At 34.3% G+C, this 27,017-nt stretch overlaps 3 protein-coding genes across 13 annotated transcripts in view; 2 read left to right on the top strand and 1 right to left on the bottom strand.

Annotated features, from left to right (window-relative positions):
- LOC126856128 (chloride channel protein 2) overlaps positions 1-22,403 on the top strand; it is a 28,671-nt gene extending 6,268 nt beyond the window's left edge. For 4 of the 11 annotated variants that reach the window (XM_050604366.1, XM_050604365.1, XM_050604364.1 and 1 more), the window contains 12 exons: positions 16,152-16,434; positions 16,781-16,992; positions 17,187-17,707; positions 17,828-18,062; positions 18,178-18,340; positions 18,484-18,714; positions 18,946-19,169; positions 19,265-19,456; positions 19,628-19,770; positions 19,978-20,152; positions 20,225-20,452; positions 20,570-22,403. In XM_050604366.1, coding sequence (XP_050460323.1) covers positions 16,152-16,434; positions 16,781-16,992; positions 17,187-17,707; positions 17,828-18,062; positions 18,178-18,340; positions 18,484-18,714; positions 18,946-19,169; positions 19,265-19,456; positions 19,628-19,770; positions 19,978-20,152; positions 20,225-20,452; positions 20,570-20,746 — 2,784 coding nt within the window. In that variant the 3' untranslated portion in view covers positions 20,747-22,403. Of the gene's footprint in view, positions 1-9,143; positions 9,907-10,264; positions 10,353-14,099; positions 14,360-14,509; positions 15,124-16,151; positions 16,435-16,780; positions 16,993-17,112; positions 17,708-17,827; positions 18,063-18,177; positions 18,341-18,483; positions 18,715-18,945; positions 19,170-19,264; positions 19,457-19,627; positions 19,771-19,977; positions 20,153-20,224; positions 20,453-20,569 lie in introns of those variants that run through there. The other 7 variants (XM_050604360.1, XM_050604362.1, XM_050604363.1 and 4 more) reach the window with 7 other exon arrangements.
- On the top strand, positions 492-3,546 carry LOC126856145 (uncharacterized oxidoreductase YjmC-like). The gene is made up of 2 exons (XM_050604411.1): positions 492-1,466; positions 2,550-3,546. Exons 1-2 carry the CDS (start codon positions 1,110-1,112, stop codon positions 3,396-3,398), a joined length of 1,206 nt encoding a protein of 401 aa, XP_050460368.1. The 5' UTR covers positions 492-1,109; the 3' UTR covers positions 3,399-3,546.
- Positions 22,404-22,606: 203 nt separating the features above from the next.
- Positions 22,607-26,287, bottom strand: LOC126856135 (carotenoid isomerooxygenase). Its single transcript, XM_050604394.1, has 10 exons — positions 25,696-26,287; positions 25,342-25,586; positions 25,122-25,268; positions 24,783-24,924; positions 24,487-24,637; positions 23,996-24,225; positions 23,725-23,907; positions 23,196-23,630; positions 22,951-23,049; positions 22,607-22,874 (listed from the first exon to the last, which is right to left on the bottom strand). The coding sequence occupies exons 1-10, from the start codon at positions 25,810-25,812 to the stop codon at positions 22,704-22,706; spliced, it is 1,920 nt and encodes a 639-aa protein (XP_050460351.1). The 5' UTR covers positions 25,813-26,287; the 3' UTR covers positions 22,607-22,703.
- Between the last annotated feature and the right edge of the window lie 730 nt (positions 26,288-27,017).

Genomic DNA, 27,017 nt, shown 5'->3' with positions numbered 1-27,017 from the left:
TTTGCCATATGAATCGAGCACGTTATTGTAATTACTGTTATGATAATGGTAATTAATATCATCATTTCGTATTAGCGAAAGAAGCAGTATGAAATATGTCATCTTTTCTTCTTATTTATCAACGCGAGCAACGTGCTGTGAAATATTTGCTGGCTATTCGTGCAATCTAATTTCTGTGTGAAAAATACGTAATAATACATTATATACGTAGTTTAATCATTTAACAAAAAATAATAAATATTTTCTTGATTTTTATTAATCCCAAGATATTATTTATTTTAAAATTTCTTTATAATATATGAACGTAAAGAAGTTTCTATATGAATAACATATAAATCATAATTGTAGAGAGTATTTTTAGGCAACATTCTCTTAATCAACTTCCTTGAAGATACTGTCGATAACTTTGATTTTGACAATGGTAACAGTGTTCAAAGCTCCCGCCAGAAAATTGCTCACAGTTTCTTCAATATTTCGTGATGTCAGTTCGGTCGACGTTGTGATGAGCGAATGTAGCATGTGAGATATGCAAATCTGTCATCTATGAAATCAAGTATACGGAATCAAAAATTTTTGCGAGAGAAAATGTTGGAAATTGATATGGATATTAAATTGTGCGCGAATGTGAATTGATAAGTAAAGATCAGATCATCATCGATTCGTTTGGATATTTGAGTCTGTGATTGCTGATACGTAGCATCTCAGCCAACAGCGCCAACCACGTGATTTCGCTGATACAAGTAGGCGCTTAGTTCAAACGAAATAGAAGAACTTACATTGAATCGATCTGATATGGAAAAAGAAAGAGATACAGATAGAGATAAGAGATTTTTTTCTCACTGTATAAACGCAACGTGGAAAAAGTAAAGCTCGTTTTATCTTGTTCTTAGCTCAGAAGACAAATATAAGAGATCTTATATCTGAAAGAGAAAATTATATATTTGAAATCGAAGCGACCTATCGCGAATGTGACCTCGAGTCGCATCGCAAATGATAAGCGACGATAAAAACTAAAGCAGTAACTCGTCTTGTCGGATAAGGTGAAGCAGTGATAAACCGGGACCGTACAAGTTGACCGATTATTGAATGACAAAAATATCGAAGACATTATGTTGACGTTCGTTAATAGAGCGACGCTCAGTTGCGTCTGCAAACTTTTAACGACGAGCGTGTCGTCGCATACGTGCATCATCACTGCCGTTAACAGAATGATGTCCATCGGATGTCCACAGGATTATGACGAAAAGGTCGTCCCTAAAGACGAAGTCATCAGATTTATCCAGGATTGCATGTGCAAGGCCGGTACCACGCAGGAAGATGCGTGCACCATCGCTCATCACTTGATGACAGCGGACTATAGAGGTCATTTTAGCCACGGGATGAATCGGATGCAGATGTACGTGAAAGACATCGAGAAGAGATTCACCGATCCTACCGCTCAGCCTCAGATTGTCACCGATTTCCAGGTTCGAATGAATCTCTCGAGTTAATGATGGTGGAATTTGAGTCCCGTGAAAAAAAGTGTTTTACGTAAATTTAAATTCTCAAATTTTTGTATATATTTGATTCGTCACGAGACATTTATGTTTATTTTCAAATTTTTTAATTAGTAATATGTTGGTTCGCATACTTTTTACTTTCACTCTTCACGTGCATAAAGACATTGTTATCAATTGATTGCGGAGCAAATGTATCAATAACGTAAATCTCTTTCGAGCACTAGAGCAGAATTAAGAAAGATTTACATACGTTATACCATAAAAAAATTGTATTTATATTTCACGATAATTATGGCGCCCGCTTGTTATACGATTGGCCTTCGTATCTTAACAACCGATGACCCGATAAGATACGCGGTCCTCTGATTAATAAGATTTGCTTTTTTCGTTAGCAAACATATTTGTCGCTGTCTCATAAATCTCACATATGTTTTTCTCTTATCGCATTTTCAATCGGTTGTAAATATCATTTTATTTCGTGCTCTCTCTGCATTGTCGATTCAGCAAAATCAATCGCAATATGTTTATTGAAACGTTATTGTAACGGAATTACAATTTATCCAAAGAATAGATCTGATGATAAAAAACACGAATACTAATTAATGCATCGTTTTAATTATTTTAAAAAATAATATTTCGTTACAAAATTGATATTTTTTCCTCGGAAACACGCGCGCGACAATTTGTCGAATAGATGCGCTAACAATTTGACAATCAGTAATAAACGCTCCAACGCTAATTAGCGCGACTCTAATTACATTTTGGAATGGTATCTTTATTCGCGAAAATTACAGCGATTGTCGGAAATACGCGCGCTTGCGTGTACGATGATAACTACTTTCATACGCGATGCGTGTCTAATGCAATAATTGCATCTCGGTTTCACTCGAAGAGAGATAAAAGCTCACGTGAGAATTTTATCTCCAACGAGGATATATATTTTTAATAGATAGGAGAAAACGAAACACTAGATCGCGATGCCAAGTTCCACCAGATTCTAGAAGCTACGGACTTTATATTTGGAAACTTTTTGCACGTCGCGATTTTCAGGCAATAGCTCTCATAGATGGGAAGAACGCGTTGGGCCAAGTGGTCGGCAAATATTGTATGGATCTCGCCATGGAAAAGGCCAAGAAATTCGGCATCGGAATGGTAACGGCACGCGGCTCCAATCACTATGGTATCTGCGGCTACTACACCATGATGGCAATGGAGCAAGGTCTGATCGGTTTCAACTGCACCAACACGAGTCCGCTGATGGCGCCGACACGCAGCGTGAAAGCCGGCCTAGGAACGAATCCGTTGTCCTTGGGTATGGCTACGGGCGTCGGCGATGAATTTCTTCTCGACATGGCGACCACCGCCGTCGCCCTGGGTAAGATCGAGCTAGCCATTCGGAAGGAGAACGACATCCCCGAAGGCTGGGCGCTCGGATCTGACGGAAAAATAACCCGCGATGCTAAGGAGGCTTACAAAACTTCTCTGTTGATGCCTCTTGGCGGTTCAGAACACAATTCCGGATATAAGGGTTATGGTCTAGCCTTGATGGTCGAGATACTCTGTGGTATCCTCAGCGGGAGTCAATTCGGACCAAATATTCGTCCTTGGAAGACCGGTGATAGGGTCGCCAATCTCGGACATTGCTTTATAGTTATTAATCCGGAGATGTTCGAGAGCGGTTCACAGGACAGATTGTCGATCTTGCTTAAACAATTGAGAGATTTACCCGTTGCTGGCGAAGAACCCGTTCTGATCGCTGGCGATCCTGAGAGATATCACATGAGTAAGGTTGATAGAGAAGGTGGGATCACGTATCATCCGAATCAACTAAAGGCTTCGGAAGAATTTGCTAAGCATATGGGCGTACAACCAATGAAACTTGTTTCTAAATGCGTTTGATTTTTTGTTTGTAAACGGAAAAGATCGACGAATTAATCTATTTTATCTTATTTCTTATATCGCCGTTGATTCCATTTTTCTGACGTGGAATATGAAAGATAATCTAAAATTAATAAACGCCGGTTTGTATCCAGTGAACAATCATTAATCATTGTTGTTATTAAATACAAATTTTTTATTATGATATATATATATATATATATATATATATATATTAATATCGATTTATTATATATGTAATACATTATGTGTATTTTATATATACATACATATATACATACATATATATATATATATATATATATATATATATATATATAGAAATACTTTTATTTGTACATTTTGGAATAATAGCTCCCTTAAATATCTGAAAGCATATCAAAATTGTTGCGTTATATAAAGTTGACAATGCTTATTTCAATTACTGACAATGAGATGTACAAATAATGTTTATTATGCAAGGCAAATCAGTTTGCATGTGCAATTCGATGATTTGATGGAGGATACGATATTCACTACGATGACATAATCAATGTTGCGATTTGATCGCCAGTCGATGATGACGACCTTGGACTTGCTCGCTCGATTACTACAGTTGTTACGTCTTTGCGAGTGGATGTCATCGATATAAGATTCAGCGGATTATTGGAAATAAATAAGAGTCGCAAAACATTCAAGATCATTATTTTATAAGTGTTACGATTTTTATTATATTTTTATTATACCAATTTATTATACTTTTTTTTAATCAACGTATATAAATATTTTTTAAAATTTGCACGTTTTACAAATGCGCAAATATTATAAAAAAAAAAGTTAATATATACATTAAAGATAAAACATGTATAAAACATAAACATATTATTCTTGATAAAACAATCTTGTGTGAATTGCAGCTTTATATTTACAGCATATATTTTGATACATGATATATATATATATATATATATATATATATATATATGTATAATATCTTATAATGATATATTACATGTATAGGATAATGTACAAATATTACGCTGTATTTTTATTATTATATATATATATATATATATATATATATATATATATATATATATATAATCAGCATTTTTATATATATACTCAATCAATTTCATAATTTATAAAGAATTTATAGATAAACCACAGAATCTTTTCTCGTATTTCGCTGATTTTTACAGGGACAGTATACAGGGTTATCAAACAAAACGGTCGCGCAGACGCGGCGTCTGACTCGAGTTCGCGTTATCAATCCTTGTCGAGAGAGGACAAGTGCAACAGATTAAAAATGCTGACGTTTGTTATTAATTTCTCAGAATCGAAAACACGTTAATAGAACAAACAGAAAAATTTATTTCACGCAAAGTTTATCTTGTATGAAAATAGCAGTTTGTTTTAGAATAATTTTCTATTACGAAAATTTTGATAAGATATTATCTAATGTAAAACACCTGGCATTATAGAGGCAAACTTTTCTTTAAAAATTTATTGATAGAATTTATATTCCATCCTGTCAAATGATTAAATAGATTATTCTATGTAAATGTACGCCGCGTTCACAAGGTGTGAATAGAAATCGCATCAAGGTGTGAATAGAAATTGCATTCTCTCAGTCAATGTATCGATAAATTTAGAAAACGCTTGTCCTTTGTAGTTTTTTACAATTTATTAAACGAGTCAATTTTTCGACTATAATTATACTATACTTTCTCCAAGAAATAATATTTCATAAAATTTACAAGTATAATTTATTATCGCGCTTTTTTATATGCTTCTTTTATATTCGTATATGAGAGTCTCCTCGTTAATATTAAATTAATCGCAATGGTTTCATTCTAATTACATGTATTTTGATTATTATTAAATAATTATAAAGATTTCTATATAACAGTGTTGTAAATCATGGTGCACGTGCATTGCAATTAGAGCTCCTCGCGACGAAGGTCAGTTACAATTATCACCATTGACTTTTTTTTTTTCAAAACAAGAATCTACGTAAGCGACTGTGAAGAAAAGAATCATATTCTTAGGAACAATTTTATGGAAGATCAGTCTTCGAAGTATAATGTACACGTTAATAGATTGTCGACAAGTATGATTCTGCTGCTTTTACAAATTTTACAGTCGATTCATTTAATGTATTATTTATTATGCGAAGAAATTTTGTTTTTGTCTTAAAAAGTGTACGCGTTAATTTTCAAAATAAGTTCGTAATTATTCGCGAAAATTTATTTTATCCAAACATGGATGTTTCGTTGCTTGCGAGCGTAATAACTAAGTACCGACCGCTTACTTTTCTGTTTGATGAAGTCAACAGATATACAGGGAGTTCAAAAGTTATCGGCACAATATACACACATACGCTTTGTTTGTCGCCGTATTATCAAGTAGGCAGAAATGACACGATGTCTCTATCATACTTTCGTACGTGATAATGTGACTCGTCGCATGATCGAAGGGCTGAAAGCAATGAAAAACTTAAATGAAAAATATGTTGTTCATGAAATCGTTATCGCAATTAACGAAGGAGTCAAAGATCGAATATATTGAACCGCGAGCTTGATTCCAAATTTCCTTATCTGCTAGTTGAACCCTCAGACATATTAAATTGCCTGCTAATAGAGAATAATGTGTGACTCATTAAAGCGTCGTCGGTCATCGGTTAATGACATCACAGCCGACGTTAATTAAAATTATCTCTTTAGTCGAATCTCCGCTTGAATGCTCGGTAATCGAGCTATATTATCGCATATCCTAATTCCTCAGGCAAATAACTTTACAAATATAATTCTTTTGCAAAAACTATACTAAGATTGTTAAAATTTAAATTTTCTATATTATTATCTAAAATTTACAGAGAACAATCTGGGCTTAAAAAATTATTAATTGGATTTAATTAAATTATTGCAGAGAGAAATATTTTTTTTTTTTAATTTTCATATTTTTTAAGAATTAAATTTTTTTTTATAGTAAACGATTACATGTTTGAGAATACAACAATTTATAAATATAAGAAATGTTGTATCTTTATCGAAGATAGAACATGATAGGAATCGTAGAGTCAGGATGCAAGACTCAAGCTTTCGTCGCGGCTAAACAGGAAGGAAGACCCAATGATTGAACAAACGATCCTGTCCAAAATGCAGTCGCTTGCAGTGTTGACATATTGCGAGCACGATAATTCATTGCCGTGCTCCATGTGACTCGCATTAACTAATTCACTACGATCTAACATCCAGGGGGTCATGGAACCCCATGGGACATCCGTGGCCTTCTGGGACTCGCATTCCCATGAGATCCGACGTAACGTACATGTACATGTCGCAGAATTTAACAATACAATTATATAAATTCTTTAAAAAAGCTTATCCATTGATATAGTTTTATCTGCTTTTAAATATTTTCTATTTTGTTTTAGTTTTTACCAAAAATGTTTTTTTTTTTTTTTTATGAATCTAGAATAAACATTTTATTATTCGTGTATCTGTGAGATTGAAAGTATATAATTATGAAAATATTATTGAAATTTATTGCAATTTTTTTTACGAATTATAGTATTTAATGTATTCGAAATCTTGCAGCTGGAATTATGTCAAAATGTTATTAAATTACACATACACATACAATGATATATGGAACACCCGTCATGTGTCAAGAAGAAATCGCGTGGAATTTACATGAAATGACAAAAATACATTCGTAACGAGAAGCAAAAATAATATTGACGTAAGCAAACGTATCACTTATACCTCGATACGTTTCTATGCGAGAATACAAAACGCACATTATCGAGGGGTCAATTCGTTCTCGGAATGAATTTATCTCAGTTGCAGGTTCTCACACACACTAGCAATGAATCAACTTTTGACGGCTCTTTATCGCGATTAATTGCCGTGATTGCCGGGCTTCATTGTTCGATATTCATCGTCAGCAATCGCGATCGGCGAAAATGCGCCTTTTTCCTCGATCTTCTCCGCGATTTTTTCACGAATCGTCTCACAACGATATTCGACTCTCTTGCGGTTGGTCGTGCAGTTTCGCGAAATTTTTACACTGTATACAAACAAATGTATTAACAATTAACGTGACCGGATCATGCTGACTGTACGTAAGACAAGACGGAATAGGAATTTTCGCGTAATCGGAGAAGATTAAACTGTTAGCGTCTTGTTTTCCAACTAAATGACGTACAAAAGTGCCTAATTGTTAGATAAACCGTTTATCGTTAAAAATATGCCATATATATATATATATATATATATATATATATATATATATATATAGGAGTCTATTTTGTACTTCGCCCAGTCTTTGTGTTTCTTATTTTCGTGACACTGTGCGACGAACAGAAATTTTTAAATGGACTAATCGTTGTTCTAAAAAATGCAGGTAATATTTAGAATAATAATAATAATTAATCATCGAATATGACGCCGCCTTTTTTTTTCTATCGTACCTCACGCTCTCGTGTGCATCTAATTTCTTCTTTCACGATCTATTTTCAGCTTCCCGATATCTATATTTGAACAAGCGCAATATAATACATTTTGCAAGTGTTATTAAGCCATAACGAAAGAGCCGTATCGGAAGTTAAATCATCGCGCAGCGTTAATTTGCTGGCGCAAATTTGCACGTTCGGCGGAGCTTTTGAGTATAACAGATACGCACGGCGATTATCTCTCTGCATTACGATGTCCGATATGGAAACAGATCAAACAAACGATTTGTACGGTATGGTTGATCAACAATTAGAGACCTTTCTGCTTATATGCATGCCGCTGAATCTACTCTTGTTTAATTATCCGCATGCCGCCTTCGAAAATTACTCGACATTTAACCATCGTGCGAGGAGGTACGTAACAAGATCTCGTCTTTAATATCTCGTGCGAATTTTTTTTATTTACGAATTATTTTAGACATAATAAAAGATGTCAGTTTAATGTTAATTATGAAGCAATTAATTTTTTACGTTTGCTTTGCAAAGATCGACTGTAAGTCGTATTAATTTTCTAGTGAATTTATGAAGGTGTTATAAAATGTGAATGTGAAAATTGACAAAATGTCTAAATACATATAACATCTAATGCACACATCGAAAATTAAAAAAATTATTGTTAAAAAATAATACTTCGAAATCGGAGAAGTCATCGATCGGAGTTGACGGCCGGGCTGGTTAAGACGACCATCCATCAAATTACGTGGTAATTTTGGTCAATGATAACTCATGACTTTGAAGGCAGCTTCCTACGAACCCTTGTCGAGGGAAGTAGCCAATTGCCGTGTACGGCTTTCGTACAGTCGCTACTAGAAATGCCGCCAATAAGATTTCCTCGACGCTCTCATTGAAGTGATAAAATCAATTATGTCACACTGTGCGGTTTTTGTAGCAATGTGTGTGCGTGATGATATTTTTTATAAATTTTTATTATCTGTAAAAAGTTGAGTAAATTTTCTCATTCTTTTAATTAAATATGAAATTGCGCGCGAATCAATTATAATGACTGATTATAATTATGAAATGTCGGTTATTAATCGGTAACGTTTGCTTAAAATAATTTTTTAATATATTGTATTAAATGTGCAATAAAAATATAAAATAAAATGCAAACGCATTCTCTCATATAGGTGAAATAATAATTAATATACTCGAATTGAAGTAAAATGTCGAGTTTTGATAAGGGGTGGCGAATTCTTTCAACATTGCGACGTACGCGAGATATTCGTTGACAATGCGTAATTGACTAGTTAGGGGGTAAAGGGGGGAAAATCGCGCGTATGCATGTGCGACGTCGACGGCTGTCAGTGAAGCCTAATAAGTCCGTAAATTGGAGCAGGCTATAGGGCCTTCTATCTGAGAATTGCACGGTTGGCTCTCTTGTCTCATTGTCAGTGTGACTCACTTGCTTCGTGCGCGAGTTTTCTCTCGCAGTTCTCGAATTTTTAACATTTCCTTTTTATTAATTTCTCGCACTTCCTACGCGTTTCCTGTATCCGGCGTATTCTTCAATACACGCAGCGTATTACACATCTCTGTTTCCTTAATCTGGAAAGATGGGTAGAAGCTTTTAGCTGAAATTGTGCTGCGATTTCATGAATAAAAAGAAACACAACAGATATTCTATAAGTCTGTCACGAGGAGATTGGATCATCGCAAAAAGAACGAGATTAGACATGGTGAAGCGAGACAATCAGCTGTCAATCAACTCTTTCATTTTCTCGGAAATGGGATTGCCTGTTTAACGCGCGAAGAAGCGGAAGGTCATAAAGCGTTAATGTATTGTGAGGAAATATCGACCGATTGCACCGACGCGAGTGCATAATCCGTAAAATCGAGACGCGATCGAGCGAAGAGCGCAAAAATGGCGAGCCAAATCGCGAAGAAGGAACTTCTGGAGGAGACTTTACATCACAATCCGGAAGGTAGCGAGGAGGAAGTGGATAAGGAATGGGAAGAATTTACGAGACTAATGGCGAAATTGAAGGAAAAACGCCGAAATCGGCCACACAGGTATATTCGCGCGGACCATTTATTCTTTATTCCAGCAACAGAAAAATATATCTATAAATTTTGAGATAAAGAAATTAAATATATCCGTACACGTATTTAAATTGAAAAAAAATTATATTATTTCATTTTTTACAAAATTCTATTCAATATTATTACGAAAGTGTTATGCAAGGAAAAAGTGTAACAAAGGATTAATGAGATTTAAAAACAAATAAGTAACTTTATGAGGAAAATTTTTCATGTGTCACATTAGAGTAGTTATTTAAAAAAAAAAAAAATGAAAGATAACGTTAAACGATATGATACGATAAACGATATAAAAAAACAATATTCGTCGAAAATCTGGAATATTTTTTAGACCCTCGCAAGCGTTCTACCCATGTCCTCCGCCAAATGCGGACGAGGAACAGCAGGAGTTCGATCCTTTCGACTATATAAATACGATTGTAAGCGATTTCTCTCTGACGATAATTTGGTTTTTTGCTCTTCTATCTTTGGAATGAATCGCAAATTACATTCTCTCGAAGTTCTGCTTGTATGAGCATGCGACTTGAAAATATTTCTTACTATTATTAGCCATACTCTCTGAATGTTTTATTGTTCGTGTTATACATTTTACCTCAGTGATACATTTTATGATAATATTTTCAAAATTTATAATTAAATTTTAACAGCATTTTTGACCATATATTATACAATTATTATTATACTGTTATTGCAAGTTCCAATAATGTTAAGTACTGCACACACACACACACACGCACACACAAGCGATTTATAATTAAACTATAGCTGTTGTTGCTAGATGAATCCTAGACAAAAGGCTGCCTGCCAAGAGTCAATGTGCATGTATGTACAGTCTTTAAATATTTATGGTAAAAAAACATTGCTTTGTGTGAAATATTCTATACACATGTTATTATACATAAACATTATTAAATACATGATACGATGATCACATCAAAAGTTTATGTCCACATGGGACATTTGTTGAAATATATAGCTTTTTTATAATGCATTTTACAATCTATATTTCGACGATTATTATTTCGTAATCAAACCCGGCTTTGATGTAAATGTCGCGACTTTAACTAGCGATTTGTTCGAGATTTTTCATGGTTCATAAACTATTCTGTAACACGGGACCTAATGACGCGACCTTTGAACAATTGCCAAGTAGGCGAGACTACATTTTAAATAAACGTTTTGCGAGACGTGATCGTTGTCAGATAATAGCGACTAAAGAAACGCGCTATTATATATTTTCTTTATTTTATATCATCTAGATATATGCAATGATTGTATGCATTGACGTGTAATCTTGAGAGCAATTTTTATTTGACATTCGCGAACTTTCTTGCCGAGAAATGCTCGATATCCGTCGTACGACTCCCGCAGTTACGAATAAAAAAACAGCGCGATTTGTTCGTGATAGTTGATAGGAATGTGCGTACGCGATAAACCTTGACTTGTCGCGTGTCACACGAGAGCATATCGGCCTTGCTGCGATGACCGGCCGCGTGTCGAAATCTTTAAACAAATTTAGAAACGCCGGCCGGCGCGGATCGTAACATTCGCGCGAAATCACGGGGGGAAATTTTTTAATTTGAATTTTTTGTTTGATCTCTGAACATATGAGAAATTTATAAAAGATGTTAAGTCACGATCGATTAGAATTATCTGCAAAATCGAAAGATACGCAGGTGCATGTTGCAAAAAGTATAATTTTCGTATAACTATTCTATATGTATTTTTTTTTTGTATAAAGCACGTAACTTGAACAAAATGCGTTGCGTTGACAGCTTCTAATAAATATTCCTCACGTAATTCGCGGTACTTTTTCACGTTGCGCGATTTACTCCGGGCAGGTGTAAAATAAATGGGACGTTCACGATTTATTGGCAATTCGCCACAATACCGTGCATTATTAAGAGCCTGCTGTAATTCGTCAAGTATTATTACGAGCCACAAACGCGTCTTTTCGATGTTTCGTCGCAAATTGAAAATTGCGATGCTGGAGAGCTGACTGCTATTTCGCTAAAACAATGCAAGCTAATATATTTTACAACGCGACTGTGAGCTAGACTAGTATAGTTTAACTACTTGCGCTAACGATTTACACTAGTCATCGTAATTAACTAGTTGATTGGCTGCCAAGTGATTGCAAATGATTTTCACGCCAATCGCAGTTCCTATAAACAAGGATTTGTGCTCCTCGAGATATATGTTTGTTGTAAGCCTTATAACGTAAAATTTTTCTTTCTTTGATAAACACAAAATCGAGAAGAATCAATTATTAAATACGAATTAAATTTTGTCGGTTTTATTTTAACAATTTTAATAATTTTTTAATTTTACAAAATATTAATGACATTTGAAAACCTCATAATATTTTTCTTTGTAGCAAGTTTTGCATTTATAAATTTTGTTTTGCCTTTTGTATTTTGAAATTTTGGCTTGTTTTTTTTTACACAAAATAATCGGGACATATTTCAAGAAATACATCCTTAACGTGTGTGTAATTGCGTACAACCGCGTATTAATTCACTTGATAATATAAAGTACGCACGATCTTTGCAGCAACATCTTTCATGCGCGCGAATGAGCTTTTAAAGACTTGTTATCGGACATGCGTGACCAGCATGAAAAGATTCTCATACCGCGATGCACACATATACATATATATTATATAATATATATAAAACTAAAAAGTGCACGCATCGTGCATGTGTGCATTTCTTGCAATGGAAATTGCACGTATCAAGATAATACAGTTTCCGGATGCATTTACTGGGAGATGATCCTATTATCTGTTTTCCTGTCGAAAATACTTACTGATGTGCCCGTAAAATAATTAAAATAGCTATAATTTATGAGACGAATGGGGTCCGATAATTGAATTGAATGAAATTCTATCGATATTTATTTTCGAGCCTATTCATCATACGTATCGCCAATCGGTCAGGCCTAATTACTAAAATTGGATTAGGGGCCGATTGCCCAGTGGAACGTGGTCGTTATTGACGTCACGATTGTATACATAGTCGCCACTCAGGTGTTGTCTCTGTTTCAGTTTACTGAATCGGACAAATCTTATCTTATCTAATATAACTTTTATTTCTCACGCGATTATTTTCACATTTGGATAAATCGTTTTATGATTAAAGCGAGTGCGTGTCTATTGCATGTCTCATCGGCATTATGTCTTCTAGGTGCTTGATCTGCGACAATTAAAATGCATGCAACTGTCAGGCAAAAATAATTTTTAGTCTACGATTAACAATAAAAAATGAAATTGATGGAGATATCCTAAAATACGCTTGAAAACTTTGTAGTTTATTATATAATCATTGTAATGACAGGCAGTATGATAACGCGGTGCTTCCGTTTGCATTTATATCAAGAAATCTCGGTGTTAAAATTATATCAAGGTATCGCACGTCAATCAAACTCCGGATCATTGACATCGCGGCGAAAATCGAGACTGCATTATCGATGTTTCTTATTTTACAAGATAATTTTTAAAATAACATTTCACGCAAAAGAGAACGATTCGTAAAAATGTTGTGATAAAACAACATTACTTGCAGATATGTATCGATATTTTTATTCGCCGTAATATTTGTTTATCAGCTTAAAATGCTTTATTCGATAATATACACAATCACTTGTTGATCAGCCGATTTACAAACAACATAAACTTGCAAAAAGTGGATGAATAAGCCGAGATGACGCGTGCCAAGTTTATGAATGTAAGTAAAAATGATTTCGATAATTAAAATTATATCCAAAATGAGGAAACGGTACATAAGTAGTGGTAAATAAATAAGACATCTCATATCAGATATATTTTTGAGAGATTCTGTAGGGAATAAATAAATCTATTATTGTTATACATATCAGACGTTTGTGATACAGTCTAGTTTATAAATATTTCTAAAGATACAATTTTATTATAGGCATGCGTAGACGCGATAAGAGAGTGCGTCTTGAAAATCTGCGCGCGACGTGTATTTTCATAACATTAGGGAAAACGTAGCGGCTTATTCGGCCATAAACAATAGGATTTCGCCCTGTCGACTCAGGCTGGGTTACGCTAAAAATAAGGATTTTGACTGTTGCCAAATTTCAACAAATATTCCCACTGAGATTTGAAGCAGACATTCACGAGACGTCGCCGTTCAGTTTGCGTTCGTATGCACACACGCATAGGTGCATTTGGATTGTTTATCAGAAATCGAAAAAATTCTCGGAATATAAATGCGCTCACAATCGTAAAGCTCGCACATACATTGCCGCAAGTTTATCATGAATCCCTAAAATCGCTCAGTCTCGCAAATGTAAATAAACATGTGTCAAAAAATACAAACAAAATTCGCGTAATGGCAAAGGACTTGAAAATTTATTGGTGGCGAATAAAATTATTGAAAAGACAGTGAAAAGACTTTTCTAGGTGATACATTGAACGATGAAAGTAAAACTTTAATGATGGAGAATTTTTGATATGAAAAAATTATTAAAAAATATGTGATGTATTAAAAAATATACAAAATCCGCGAAATAAATTATTCAAAATTTATTAGCATCGAGAAATTATTAAATAATGAAAAGAATAGATTGCTCAGAGATAGAGTATTTTTTTCATTTTTTTCGACTATTATAAATTTTTTTGTTTATTATTTTTATTTATTTAATCTCCAAGAATAACTACAAAAATACGTAAGAAACGAGCAATAAGGATAATATACATTGATCGTCGCTTTTGAATTTCGGAATTTCTGAACGATGACTTTTCAACTTGATGACAATAAGAAATTTTATACATATGTTAAGTTTCAAAAATTACTTTTAATACTTCTTTTAAAACTATCTTTATTCGATAATAACGATAAGGCGATAACCACCGAGTCCACTTCTATCTTTCAGTCGATTGGAACTTGTGTAGAATCTCGCGTTTGCGCAAGATACAAGTAGTAGAATTTTACATTCGTACTTCCGAATGAAAGCGAAGAAGAGAACATCGATCATGCGATGATGACTTAAGAAATGTTTGATAATTCAAGGAAAACCTTAAATGATTTAAACAATTCAATTTCCCGCGAATCAAATAATTCGAGTATCGAGTCCTCGACGCGATCTACGGGATTTTACACTCAATTTTGTACGCCAACTGTGGTCTTGAACAAGGCATATTTCGTCTGTAACGACAGCTATCTCGTAAGTGCACAATTGCATATAAATTTATTCCACCTCTCGTGAAGAGGTAAATTTTTTTATTGAGACATTATCATCATATATATATTAAGAGAGCACTTAGTTTTTTCTTTCTTAGCATTATAAATAAAACTTTGTCATTATTTCTTCGTTTATTTCTTACAATCCGCTAATAATAGCGTTATTAGTCGTTGCTGGAGACAATTAATGCTAATGAATCAACACGCAGACAATCACGATGCTTCATTAGTAAGCTTGATTTTAGCATGCTTATTATTGTAGTTTCTTGTGTGTAAAAAGTTTATTTCAGCTTTATAATAAAATAAATAGAATTGCGTTTAAAGAAAATGGCATGTCCTTTAAACTCCATTAAATCTTCGTACACTAATCGTTTACGTGTTTTCATCCGAGAAATTTGTTATCATCGAAAATATCGAATATATTAATCAATCTACGTTCGCTTTGCAGTTGATTTTGTGGATAAGATAAATTGTTTTGATAAATAGTATCCGTGCGAGAAATAATTGTAGATTTTCGAAACGATCGTTTTTTAGTTTTAAATCAGCCATCTAAATAGCACATTATTGTCATTTTTCTTTTTGTTAATTAGTGCCATAAAAAAATCTTTGATTAATCGACAACTTTCGAATGAACAATAAAATATCAATTATCTGTTTAAAAACAAATCTATAAAAATCAAAACACCGTCAAATTATTGATCGATAATAGATACCTATTAAAAGTACGAATTATATTTATTTAATTTCCTAAATGATAAAAATATTCTCTTATAAATAAGTGATAGAAAAATTTGTATTACATTTTTAGATTCAATTTTTATATTAAATAAGCAAGAAACGTTAAAGGTATAAAATTAAAGGTATAAAGTTAAAGGTATAAAATGCAACAAAATTTATATCTTACGGTGTCATATAAATTACAAATGATTTTTCACGTAAAATTCTGTACGGATCGTTTAATTTTACGACTGGATGAATGAACGAAAAAAACATAAAATCGGCTGTCTCCAGATGTATGGTCGCTATACGAAGGATCTGGGTGAATACGCGAAGGAAGAGGCGCGCAGACTCAAGTACCATGAGAAAGCGAGACGGAAGTATGACACGACGAGGGCTGAGGACCTGCGAAAGTCCCGGGGTCCTCTGTGCCGGAAATTGTTAGCTCTGCTGGCCTTCGTCTGGAAACACACCGGCGCACGGCTCGGCGAGGATTGGGTCTTCCTGGCCCTCCTCGGGATCATTATGGCGCTTATCAGCTATGCCATGGACCGTGGCATCTCCATGTGTAATAACGGTCAGTCTATTTCGCGTTAGGCGAATTCTTATCTTTTAAGGGAATAATCTGAAATATTTTTCACACATGGATTATATACGAAGAAATTTCTGTGTTATAAAATAAATAAGATGTTAGAGAAATTATTTTTTTATTTTTCTGGAAAATTAAAAGAAATTTGTGTCTATATTATTTATGACTTTACATAAAAAAATCACAAAGCAACTATATTAAATTTGAAAATTATCAGTATCGATAATTTGATCGAAAGAATGGAAAGAGATTTTTACAAAAATGTTAGGAGACAATGCGATATCTTTATCATTGATTGTTCCGCGATGCGCTGACGATGACCTCGTTTCACCAGCCAGGATATGGCTCTATCAAGATCTCACGACGCATCCGGCTCTCAAGTACCTGGCCTGGGTGTCTATGCCCGTGTGTCTCATTCTCTTCAGTGCTGGTTTCGTGCACATCGTCGCGCCGCAAAGTATTGGCTCCGGGATCCCGGAAATGAAGACCATCCTACGCGGAGTGGCGTTGAAGGAGTACCTGACCTTTCGTACCTTAATCGCCAAGGTTGGTGAAACACGTCCGCGATAATAATCCATAATTTATCCATCAAAAATTCGACAAAATTAATCTTAAAATAGATTACGCGCACGAATCAAAATTCTGTATTATAACTTTCTTTTAAAGTCTCTGAAAAAGAGCGCGTCGCAGAATCCGCTCGAAATGAAAACAGGAACGATAAAGATCGTGATATGCCAAAGGTTATCGGTTTAACGGCGACCTTGGGCTCGGGGCTGCCGCTTGGCAAGGAGGGTCCGTTTGTGCACATCGCCAGCATCGTCGCGACGCTCCTCTCGAAATTGGTCACGAGCTTCCAAGGTATCTACGAAAACGAGAGCAGGAATTGCGAGATGCTGGCCGCGGCCTGCGCTGTGGGAGTCGCCTCCTGCTTCGCCGCGCCGATCGGTGGCGTACTCTTCAGCATCGAGGTCACCACGGTGTACTTCGCGGTGAGGAATTACTGGCGCGGCTTCTTCGCCGCGGTTTGCGGCGCCACGATGTTTCGCCTGTTGGCGATCTGGTTCCAGCGCGAGGAGACCATCACAGCGATGTTCGCCACCAGCTTCACCATGGACTTTCCCTTCGATCCGCAAGAGCTCTTCGTCTTCGCTCTGATCGGCGTCGGCAGCGGGCTGCTGGGCGCCTTCTACGTTTGGCTGCACAGGCAATACGTTATCTTTATGCGGAAGAACAAGAGCATGAACAGTTTTCTACAAAAGAAGTATGTGACTCACGTAAATCGAAATTTTTTTTAAATAGTAATAGCCATAGTGAATTCTATAGTGAATTCTTTCACGGAATCTTCCACCGAGAGAAAAATACATACAATATTTACTTGCAGTCGCTTTTTGTATCCTGGCATCGTGTCGCTCCTGGTCTCGTCTGTATCATTTCCGCTAGGACTCGGCCAATTCATGGCCGGCGATCAAAACACACACGATCAAGTTTACGGGCTTTTCACTAATTTCACTTGGACACAGGAGAATCTTGGCGTTGAGGAGATGAATATTGTCAAGCACTGGTCAACGCCGTATACTGATGTCTTCAGCGGACTCCTCAGTTTTGTTTTAGTTACTGTAAGAAGATTTTTACTTCACATAATTACTTGAAATAGAGCGCCATTAATTCTTAAATATAATTATGATAAAACAACAAAGAAATATGATAAAAAAACAAATTTTGGGATTTTAGTTCATCTTTTCTATCATAAGCTCAACGGTGCCGGTACCATCTGGAATCTTCATTCCCGTGTTCAAAATCGGTGCCGCACTAGGTAGAGCAGTCGGTGAAGCAATGGCACTCTGGTTTCCTACTGGTGTGCGCTATGGCGGGATAATTACACCTATTATACCAGGTAATTTAATTAAACATAAAGTTATTTATTATATATTTATTATAATTTTTTTTTTTTGCATTAAAAGGGGAATAGAATCAAATTTAATCGGATTTAAAAGAAGAGGCAAAATTAAAAAAAAAATTACTTTTACAATTATATAGGTGGTTATGCTACAGTTGGCGCAGCTGCGTTTTCCGGCGCGGTAACGCATACGATATCCGTCAGTGTCATTATCTTCGAGATGACCGGTCAGATCACTCACATTGTGCCCATAATGATAGCGGTGTTGATTAGCAATGCTATCGCCGCGCTTCTACAGCCTAGTATATACGACAGCATTATTCTTATCAAGAAGTTGCCTTACTTGCCCGATTTGCTACCATCCAGTTCAGGTATTTTGTCTTCTTTTTCCTTCTTTCTTTCTTTCTCTCTCAGTTAATTTAATTTATTTCAAACTTTTTCCAACTAATAAATTAAAATTATACGCTTCATTAAAATAACTATTAATTTCATTATTTCGCAAAGCATTTACTTTGGAATGATGATTGGTAAGATAATTTTGTAACTTGTTGCGAATTTATCGTGAAATCTATAGTTCTTAAAGAAATAGCCTTTAATTTTAGGAATGTATAATGTCTATGTGGAGGATTTTATGGTTCGTGACGTGAAGTACATATGGCACGGTATCAGCTATCAAAAATTAAAGGATATACTGAAGGAGAATCGCAAGCTTCGCGGATTTCCGTTAGTGGATAATCCTGACTCCATGATATTGCTTGGATCTATTCAGAGATTACAGTTAATCAAACTTATCGAGAAGCATATCGGTCGCGAAAGAAGGTTACAGGTAATGAAACTTTCAACAACTTTGCAGAAATTTATGTGACATTTTGTTTCACACTTCATTTTATGTTACATTTACGTTTATTGTTGACGTATTAGGTCGCGCAAAAATGGCACAAGGAGGCAGAGGAAAGGGCGCGCGAAGAAATGGAACGACAATTGCGGGAGCAAGAGAGAACGAGAAGGCCTTCGAGATTTGAGGTCATTCCGGCACCGGACATTCTCAAGATGCAGCGACAGAGTGTTAATGATCTAACGATGTTATCAAACAACGGCGGCGGTCCTGATCATGTGAGTCACACGTTCGTTTAGTTGACTTTGACGTCAATTGATAGACGATGGGGGCCGTGTATTATCGTCTAAAGCGTAAAACTTTTCTTGCGGTTGTTCCTCTTTATTATTTTGCACGTTACAATCCCCTTGAAAAATTAACATATTTTTTTTATTTTTATTTTTTTTCAGCATACGTACCATTCACCGATATTCGGCTCGCAACCGAAAAAATCAATTTTGAAGAAGACGAATTCGTTCACCCTAAAAGGATTCAGCCCGTTGGTCAGTCCAGCTGTGACACCCTATACGACCGTTACAGGCGCGGAAAGCAGGTGAGATATTTTTTTTATATTATTATATTTTATATATTTACATTAATTTATTATCTTTCTCTTTTAATGTGTGTATTATAAAAAACTTTGATTTTGATATATGTTCCTTCTCATACAATTTTGTTTTTAAAATAAATATATTAATTAAATTATGTATATGCGAAATATTAAATAATAATTATATTAATGATTATTCATATCCTGCAGGATACGTTTGGCATTCGAGGCGATCTTCCGTAAATCCGCCACGTTGCAAGATGTGGATCCCGATCCAGAGCTAGGAAGTGGTACCAGACGTAGCGATAGTCAGGAAGTTATTAATGTGCCGCCACATACGCCTATGTTGGCTCCAAGCCCAGCAACATCGAAGAAAGTACAATTGGTGAGCAAATATTTCTGGTTATTTTTTCTATAGACAAGAAGTAACTTTGCACATTTTTCATGTGTTAACTAGCCTCGAGAAAGAGTGATAGACATGTCGGCCGAGGATCAAAAACGATGGGAGGAGAGCGAGATGGCACTCGAGGTGGATTTCTCAAGATGTCACATTGATCCAGCTCCTTTCCAATTAGTTGAGAGAACGTCCCTGCTGAAAGTTCACAGTCTCTTCAGCATGGTCGGCGTCAATCACGCTTATGTAACAGCTATTGGCAGATTGGTCGGCGTTGTCGCATTAAAGGAGGTATATATGTGTACAAAGATTTATTTAGGTATAATGATACCGAAAAATCTCGATTATATAAAATCAACAAACAAACCTGATAAAATTTATAAAATTAATGAAAATTTTGTTTTGCAGTTGAGGAAGGCCATTGAAGACGCAAACGCCGGGATTCTGCCGATGCATTCCGAGTCACATATTGCCGAGTCGATCTCCAGCCTGGCAAAGAGCGAGACGGATACAGAGAGTAATAAAAACATCAGCGCGATGAACTCCATAAATTCCGTAGATTGCGAGAAAGTGGATAAAGTTTAAAAGGGCTGAACCAAGATAAGTGAAAATTTTGTGATAGCCACATCGATACGATGTGACCTGAATAATACGAGAACTGTTTGTTTCTATTCTCTTCCTTTTATGATTAATTCGCGCGAATTCGAGCGATCCAAAGTTACACGAAATCGTATAATGATATTAAATCTTAAATATTTCTCTCTCGTACTTAAATCTAAGGTAAATAAAATATCGAGAAAGTTTTAAGAAAAGACGCGAGTATGCGAAATAGTATTAAACACGTTGTCATTGTATTTTGAAATTTTTTTATTTTATTCTAACATAATAACGAATTATATTAACTAAGTGACATAATTGCAGAGCATGTTGTTTGCGTTCGCGATTATAGTAAATTATTTTTATCGAATAAATTCAAGATTCAATTTCTCGATAAATGATTTACGTATGAAGAAATATCGTGGAGAGAGAACTTATATTTTTTCTTATATCTGAGTAATTAAGATAATATGCGCGTCCTACACATATCCATACATGATATGTGAAAACGCGCACGAAATCGGTCACTCTATTTATATATGATAGTAGTGCTCGAAATATTTGCTGAATTGTAATCGACACAGCAAATAAATCGCACATTTTGTCAAACGCCAGTTACAGTAGAGCATATTCGGACTCGTCAAATTTTATAATGAAATTTTATAAATCTATTATTATGTAAGATAAGTTTCTTTTCCTTTTCTAAACGCAAGAGTCTCGGCAGAGCGAAAGTGACTTGAAGTGCCAAACGCATCGCGACACTGCACTTTCCTTCGGGACACGAAATGCATAATTTATATTGCGAAGCGATAATTTTATATATTAAATCATTCAGGGATTGTATGCCAATGCTCCCTTAGTTAGAAATTATCTGACCATGGTTGTGCCAGACTATTATTTATTAATGTAATTGTTAATTAATGTTATTTAAGATAAAATCATTGTGTTATAGATCAAACTTGCGAGAAAATATTAAAACACAATTCTTTTTTAATTTCTATACGATACTTACATAATGTGGAAGCAATCGAGAAGAGTATTTCAACTATCTATTGGATTTATTTTAAGAATAATTCTTTAACTTGCATTTATTCTTATAAGATACAACTATTCAACTCTTTTGTGGAAATCAATGAAATTTATTTCTTATTAAAAATCTAATTAGCATGTGAAAATTTGTAGGATTATAGATCCTACAAATTTTTATGGAATTTGCAAGGATTATATCCTAAAAAGCATTCAAACTTCAGCATGTCTTGTACATATATCAAAATGAATATTTTCATAACTCGCTTAGATTATAAATATGAGATTAGATAAAATATTATGTATGTCGCAGAGTTATCATTCTAGTAATTTTACATAGAGACAATGTGTCATTTTATCGATATTTGTTATTATTACAGCTAGACTCAACTTTGGCAATATTTAATGCATGTTTTACATTCCAATGGACAAAATTCTCATTAGATGATACATTATGTCGCATCATCGCGATGATACCGTTTGCCATTGTAAATATACTATGCGCATCATGAAAAGACATTAAATAATTTATTATATATATGTTTGACGATATTATGTATATATTGATTCCATTTTTTTAAATATTAAAACAAAAGAAGAAGTGTTCTTGCAAAATGTATATGATACTATTTTACACGATTCTCGATAGGTGTAGATAATAATATTAGAATAAAATTCGATAAGACTTATAAATTTGATAACACCTTTTGGAAAGATAATTATATTTCTAAACACAAATGAAAATAATTTGATACGTCGCAATTTTTAATACTTTAATAATGATTCAATAATGATGATAAATTTTATTATTAATACCAAAAGAGTCCCATACCATACCAAAAAAATTCCATACCATACTAAAACAGATTTAATTAAACAGCATTGTGTGTTTAATTGATAGTCGATGTTTAATACTCGATTACTTATCCAGACTAAACCAACCGTGTAAACATTTAGGCACTGGTCCAGGCGTTTCAAAAGTAGCTCTTGCGATTTCCGTAAATGTCACAGCGTCCAAGATTAACAGTCCAACCTGAGTCTCTTTTTCCGCCCACACAATAGAACTTACAACCACGCCATCATCCTCATTCTGGACAGAAAAAGCAAGAATAAAATAATCGGGCTATTTCGATCATTTTTCGTGCAAATAAAGCTCAGATCCATACTTTTCCTTTCGGATTTGGCACGAAAATTGGTTCGCTAGGATAAACACCCTTTTCCTGCCATATTTTCTTGGTCTTTTGGAATGTATCGACCTTGATTAGCTACAAGTCAAATTTTCGGTTTTATTTGTACCGAATAAAAATATTTTGCACATTGCTATGTGTATTATGTATGTATAAAACATTAACATAGCATATATTTTTAATAATTATATAATTTCTTTAATAAATTCGAGGAATGTACTAACTGTTCCGGGATTATCCAGGTCCATGTCGCAGGAGATTGCGTAAAAGTACCGGTACTCCTTACCGAGGTGAGAATCTGCGTTTATCCGCGGAGTCTCGCAACCGACGTCGCAGAGAAGCTCCGGTCTTACGAAGATCTTGCCATCGAGAAGCAGATGAGCGGTCGGTTTCTTCTGCAAAGCGCTTTTGTGCTCATCTTGCCAGTATCTGGATTTGTCACTGTACTCAATGTTGTCTGTATCGTCGACAATTTCCAGGTCCGTTTCATAATTGATATTAATTATATCTTGGAACAGCTGTAAGTTCTGATGCACCGTTTCGATCGTAATGAGATTGTATTCGAACGTTGTGTCAGGATGCAATTCCCTCATCGGAAGTACGAAACGCAACGGCCTAGCGCGAAACAGTCTGGCGAAATCGGCATCTTTGTGCATGTTCTACATGAAAATTCATTAATAACAGAAAGTTATTTGAAAATTAAAAATTATTAATGTAAATCGCTTTCCTCGCGATTAATTTGCAAATGCTTACCTTCATGGCATCAATATACATGTACTCCAACATCTTCGGATCCCGATAACAGCATATGTCGAGTACGACGTATTCTCTGTCGCGGGTCTCGAACTGATTGATAATGTGAAGGTAAAAAAATGTCTCCGCGACGAAAGTTTTCATCAGTTGACCCGTTTTTCTCGAGATAACATGAATGAGTGTCTAATAACCGAAATTAAATGTAATTTAATTTTTTTACTGATAATGATATAATTTAATTAAGAATTTTTTTACTAAAATGAAAACGTACGTTTTCATTTTCATGCCACTTGAAACAATTTATCATCGGGTCTTTTTTAATATGAGTGATTGTCATTCCGATAAAGGAGATCGCTAATGGTTGTTCCACGATAATGAAATAATTGTCGGTGATACCAAAAGTATGCATATAAGATGGATTCAGTAGCCATCTACTCGGCACACTGGCCACAATCGTTGCTTGATCGAACATGGATAACTCTTTTTTCTCCCCGGAATCGTCTAGAGAATCGTAAAGAATTATTTTCAAATTACATACTTTAAACATGTATTTTGACAATGATGTCTCTTTTTAATTAGTTTCTTAATCAGTTTTTTAAGAATTTAAGATTTAAGAAACGATTTAAACATATAAAATTTTCTCAAATATAAAATAATTTTTTTTATACGCTGTTACTGATTTCTGTTACAATTGACTATGTAAATCTTTTTTTTTTTCAGAAATTCCTGACCTCCACTTACTTATACAAAAAAATATCTTACCAATAATCGTCCGATTAGGATAGAAGCATACGATATTGTATTGAGGTCCAAATGGTGTTACACTCAATCCTACATTATAAATTGTACCATCGGCCATAATATGAGGATGTGAGGTATGATTGACGATATTAACATATTTCGACATATTTACCTGCGAACGAGAGAAAAAAAAACAATCTTTATAAAAAAATTATTTTTAATTAAACCAAAATTTATTTTATTATATTTTATTAGCAAATAATAAGAAAAATAATTTATACAATTAATATAAAAAAAACATTTTTGAACGTTTTTACCCTGCCCGTTGTTTCTAAAGTTTTTACATCAATTCTGTGCATCACTGGTGCTTCCGCGAACGTATAATATTCATCACCGAAGGGATATACTGTGATCATGGAATTGTCAGATATTTCATCTGGTTTAAACACGGCAGCTACCCTGAAAAATCATAAGAAGATAATACTTTAAATTTAAAAGAAAAATTGTATAATAAGGGGAAAAACACACACATAATTTATTTAAAACATCGCGAACGATTATATAATTTTTTCTCCGGATTAATCATTGTAATATTTAATCAGAATTATCTTTACTTTTTTCTCTTTTTGTTTTTTGTTCTTTATCCTTTGTCCTACCTGTGAAAAATACTGTGACAAGGATCCGGGGTCGCGCAAGTACCGAATTCGGTAAAAACTATCCTCTGAGCGATCATGTTTCTCTTATATACTTCGGTTTGGACGAATCGTCGCTGATAGGTGACGTTTCCATTCGCGATACGAAATCTATGAAAATTACTCGCATATCAATAAAAATTGTCGTCCATCTTACTGTATTATATTTTAACATAAAGCGTACTTATGCAACAGGGCAGAACTGTCAAACAGATGCTGATAACGGTATTTGCCCACTTTCAAATTACCCGGACCATTCCGTAACAGAGTGCCCGTCAACCATTCGGGGATGCTGCCAGTGATTTCGCTCGATCGAAGAGGCTCGATCACTTCCTTCTCGCAACTCCTCATCCATACCGAAGAATCGCAATTAGCATAATAACATATGTTGTGATCATCTGTTGCGACATTATCCAGATTCCCATTTTTCTGTTTATTATGTTGCAAACGAGAAAATATTATTGTGCATAAGTTAACTTTTTACACGTAGTTATTTGCGATGTTTTTGCCACATGTGTAGAGGTTTTCGGAGACTTACATGAAATTCAGTTTGCAGTAATTTTCCGCACTTTTTATGCTCAAAATTATCTAATACGTTTGACGTATTGGATAATGATCCACGAAGTAATGTTATAAGATAATTAATATACTCCATTTTTGGAATCTCTTCTTTCAACAGATCAAATTTGATCTTGTTTAATTAGAGCGATTGTAAAATTGTGCATATTAATTATATTCTTTCAAATTTAATTTAATATTTATTTTTATTTAACGTTAAACTTTTACTTTTAGAGATACATTAAGATATTTTTGAATTTTTATTCAATGAGTCCATATATGTTTAAGATTTTCATTCACTCGCCGAAAGATACTCCAATATTCATTATTATGCATTTGAAGTCGAATTACGTTAAAATTTATAATCGCGTTACGAGAGACACGCACACACAATTTTTAATTTTTATTTTTATATATTTTCAAAAAATATTTGTTTCTCACATTCCTTCTTCCTCTTCGTCCACGTTGTGATCGATCATCGATTCCGACACAAGCGATCTTAAAATCGAGATTAGTATTTGATGTAGTCTTGTGTGTGTAAAATCCATCCATTCGCGACGCATATTCCGGTAACAAATGGCATCATGACGCACGAATCGATCTTAAAAGCAATCCTGTCTCGCGACCTTGTTTTAGTCCAATTTAACTAGCCACACTAGTTGATTGAAGCCTCTAATCGACACATTCACGTGCGGTACTTGCCCGGCTTATTATATTTATGTGGAGAACATGTGAATATAGAATGCAACATATGCACATGATGACATACTTTTTCTTTGCATTGGATTAAAAGAAATGTAATGTAAACTCTCGAAAAAAATTACGATAAAGACAACTATATTGCTTTTATTTATACGGAGTATAATTTTTGCAGTAAAGTATTATTTAAATTTTTTTAGATAATTAGGAATTTATTCTTAGAAAACAGAAGTAAGTATATATTTTATATGAACGAAGAAAAAATATTACGCTCGTTTATCTTAATATTTTAAATAATATTCTACCAATACCCACACTTATCTTAAATTGTATTTGGTACATTTTATTAATTAATTTTATTAACTAAGATATTTATTATATTATTATATTATATTATATTATTTTATTATATGCGGATGAAAATTTAAAAAATAAGATTGTTTTTTAATAATAAGCACAATAAATTTATATATGTCAAAAATTTATAATTTATTTTTGATGGAATTATTTAAAATATTAATAAACGGGCATAATATTTTGTCATCATTTATGCGCTATATATTACATATTTCTATATATTTCTATATACTACATATAATTTAT

The sequence above is a fragment of the Cataglyphis hispanica genome, chromosome 17, assembly GCF_021464435.1.
Source record: "Cataglyphis hispanica isolate Lineage 1 chromosome 17, ULB_Chis1_1.0, whole genome shotgun sequence".
In the NCBI taxonomy this organism is placed as follows: domain Eukaryota; kingdom Metazoa; phylum Arthropoda; class Insecta; order Hymenoptera; family Formicidae; genus Cataglyphis; species Cataglyphis hispanica.
Note: the sequence above shows the minus strand (reverse complement) of the source record. Positions and strands in the feature narration are given on the sequence as shown.

What these genes read in the sequence shown, in the direction of transcription:
- LOC126856145 (XM_050604411.1), top strand. Translation starts at nt 1,110, where the DNA reads ATGTTGACGTTCGTTAATAGAGCGACGCTCAGTTGCGTCTGCAAACTT. An exon ending in AGATTGTCACCGATTTCCAG is followed by an intron (nt 1,467 to 2,549) that starts GTTCGAATGAAT and finishes CGCGATTTTCAG; the next exon opens with GCAATAGCTCTCATAGATGG.
- LOC126856135 (XM_050604394.1), bottom strand. Translation starts at nt 25,812, where the DNA reads ATGGAGTATATTAATTATCTTATAACATTACTTCGTGGATCATTATCC. An exon ending in CTTTAGAAACAACGGGCAGG is followed by an intron (nt 24,638 to 24,782) that starts GTAAAAACGTTC and finishes TCTCGTTCGCAG; the next exon opens with GTAAATATGTCGAAATATGT. An exon ending in TGTATATTGATGCCATGAAG is followed by an intron (nt 23,631 to 23,724) that starts GTAAGCATTTGC and finishes ATTTTCATGTAG; the next exon opens with AACATGCACAAAGATGCCGA.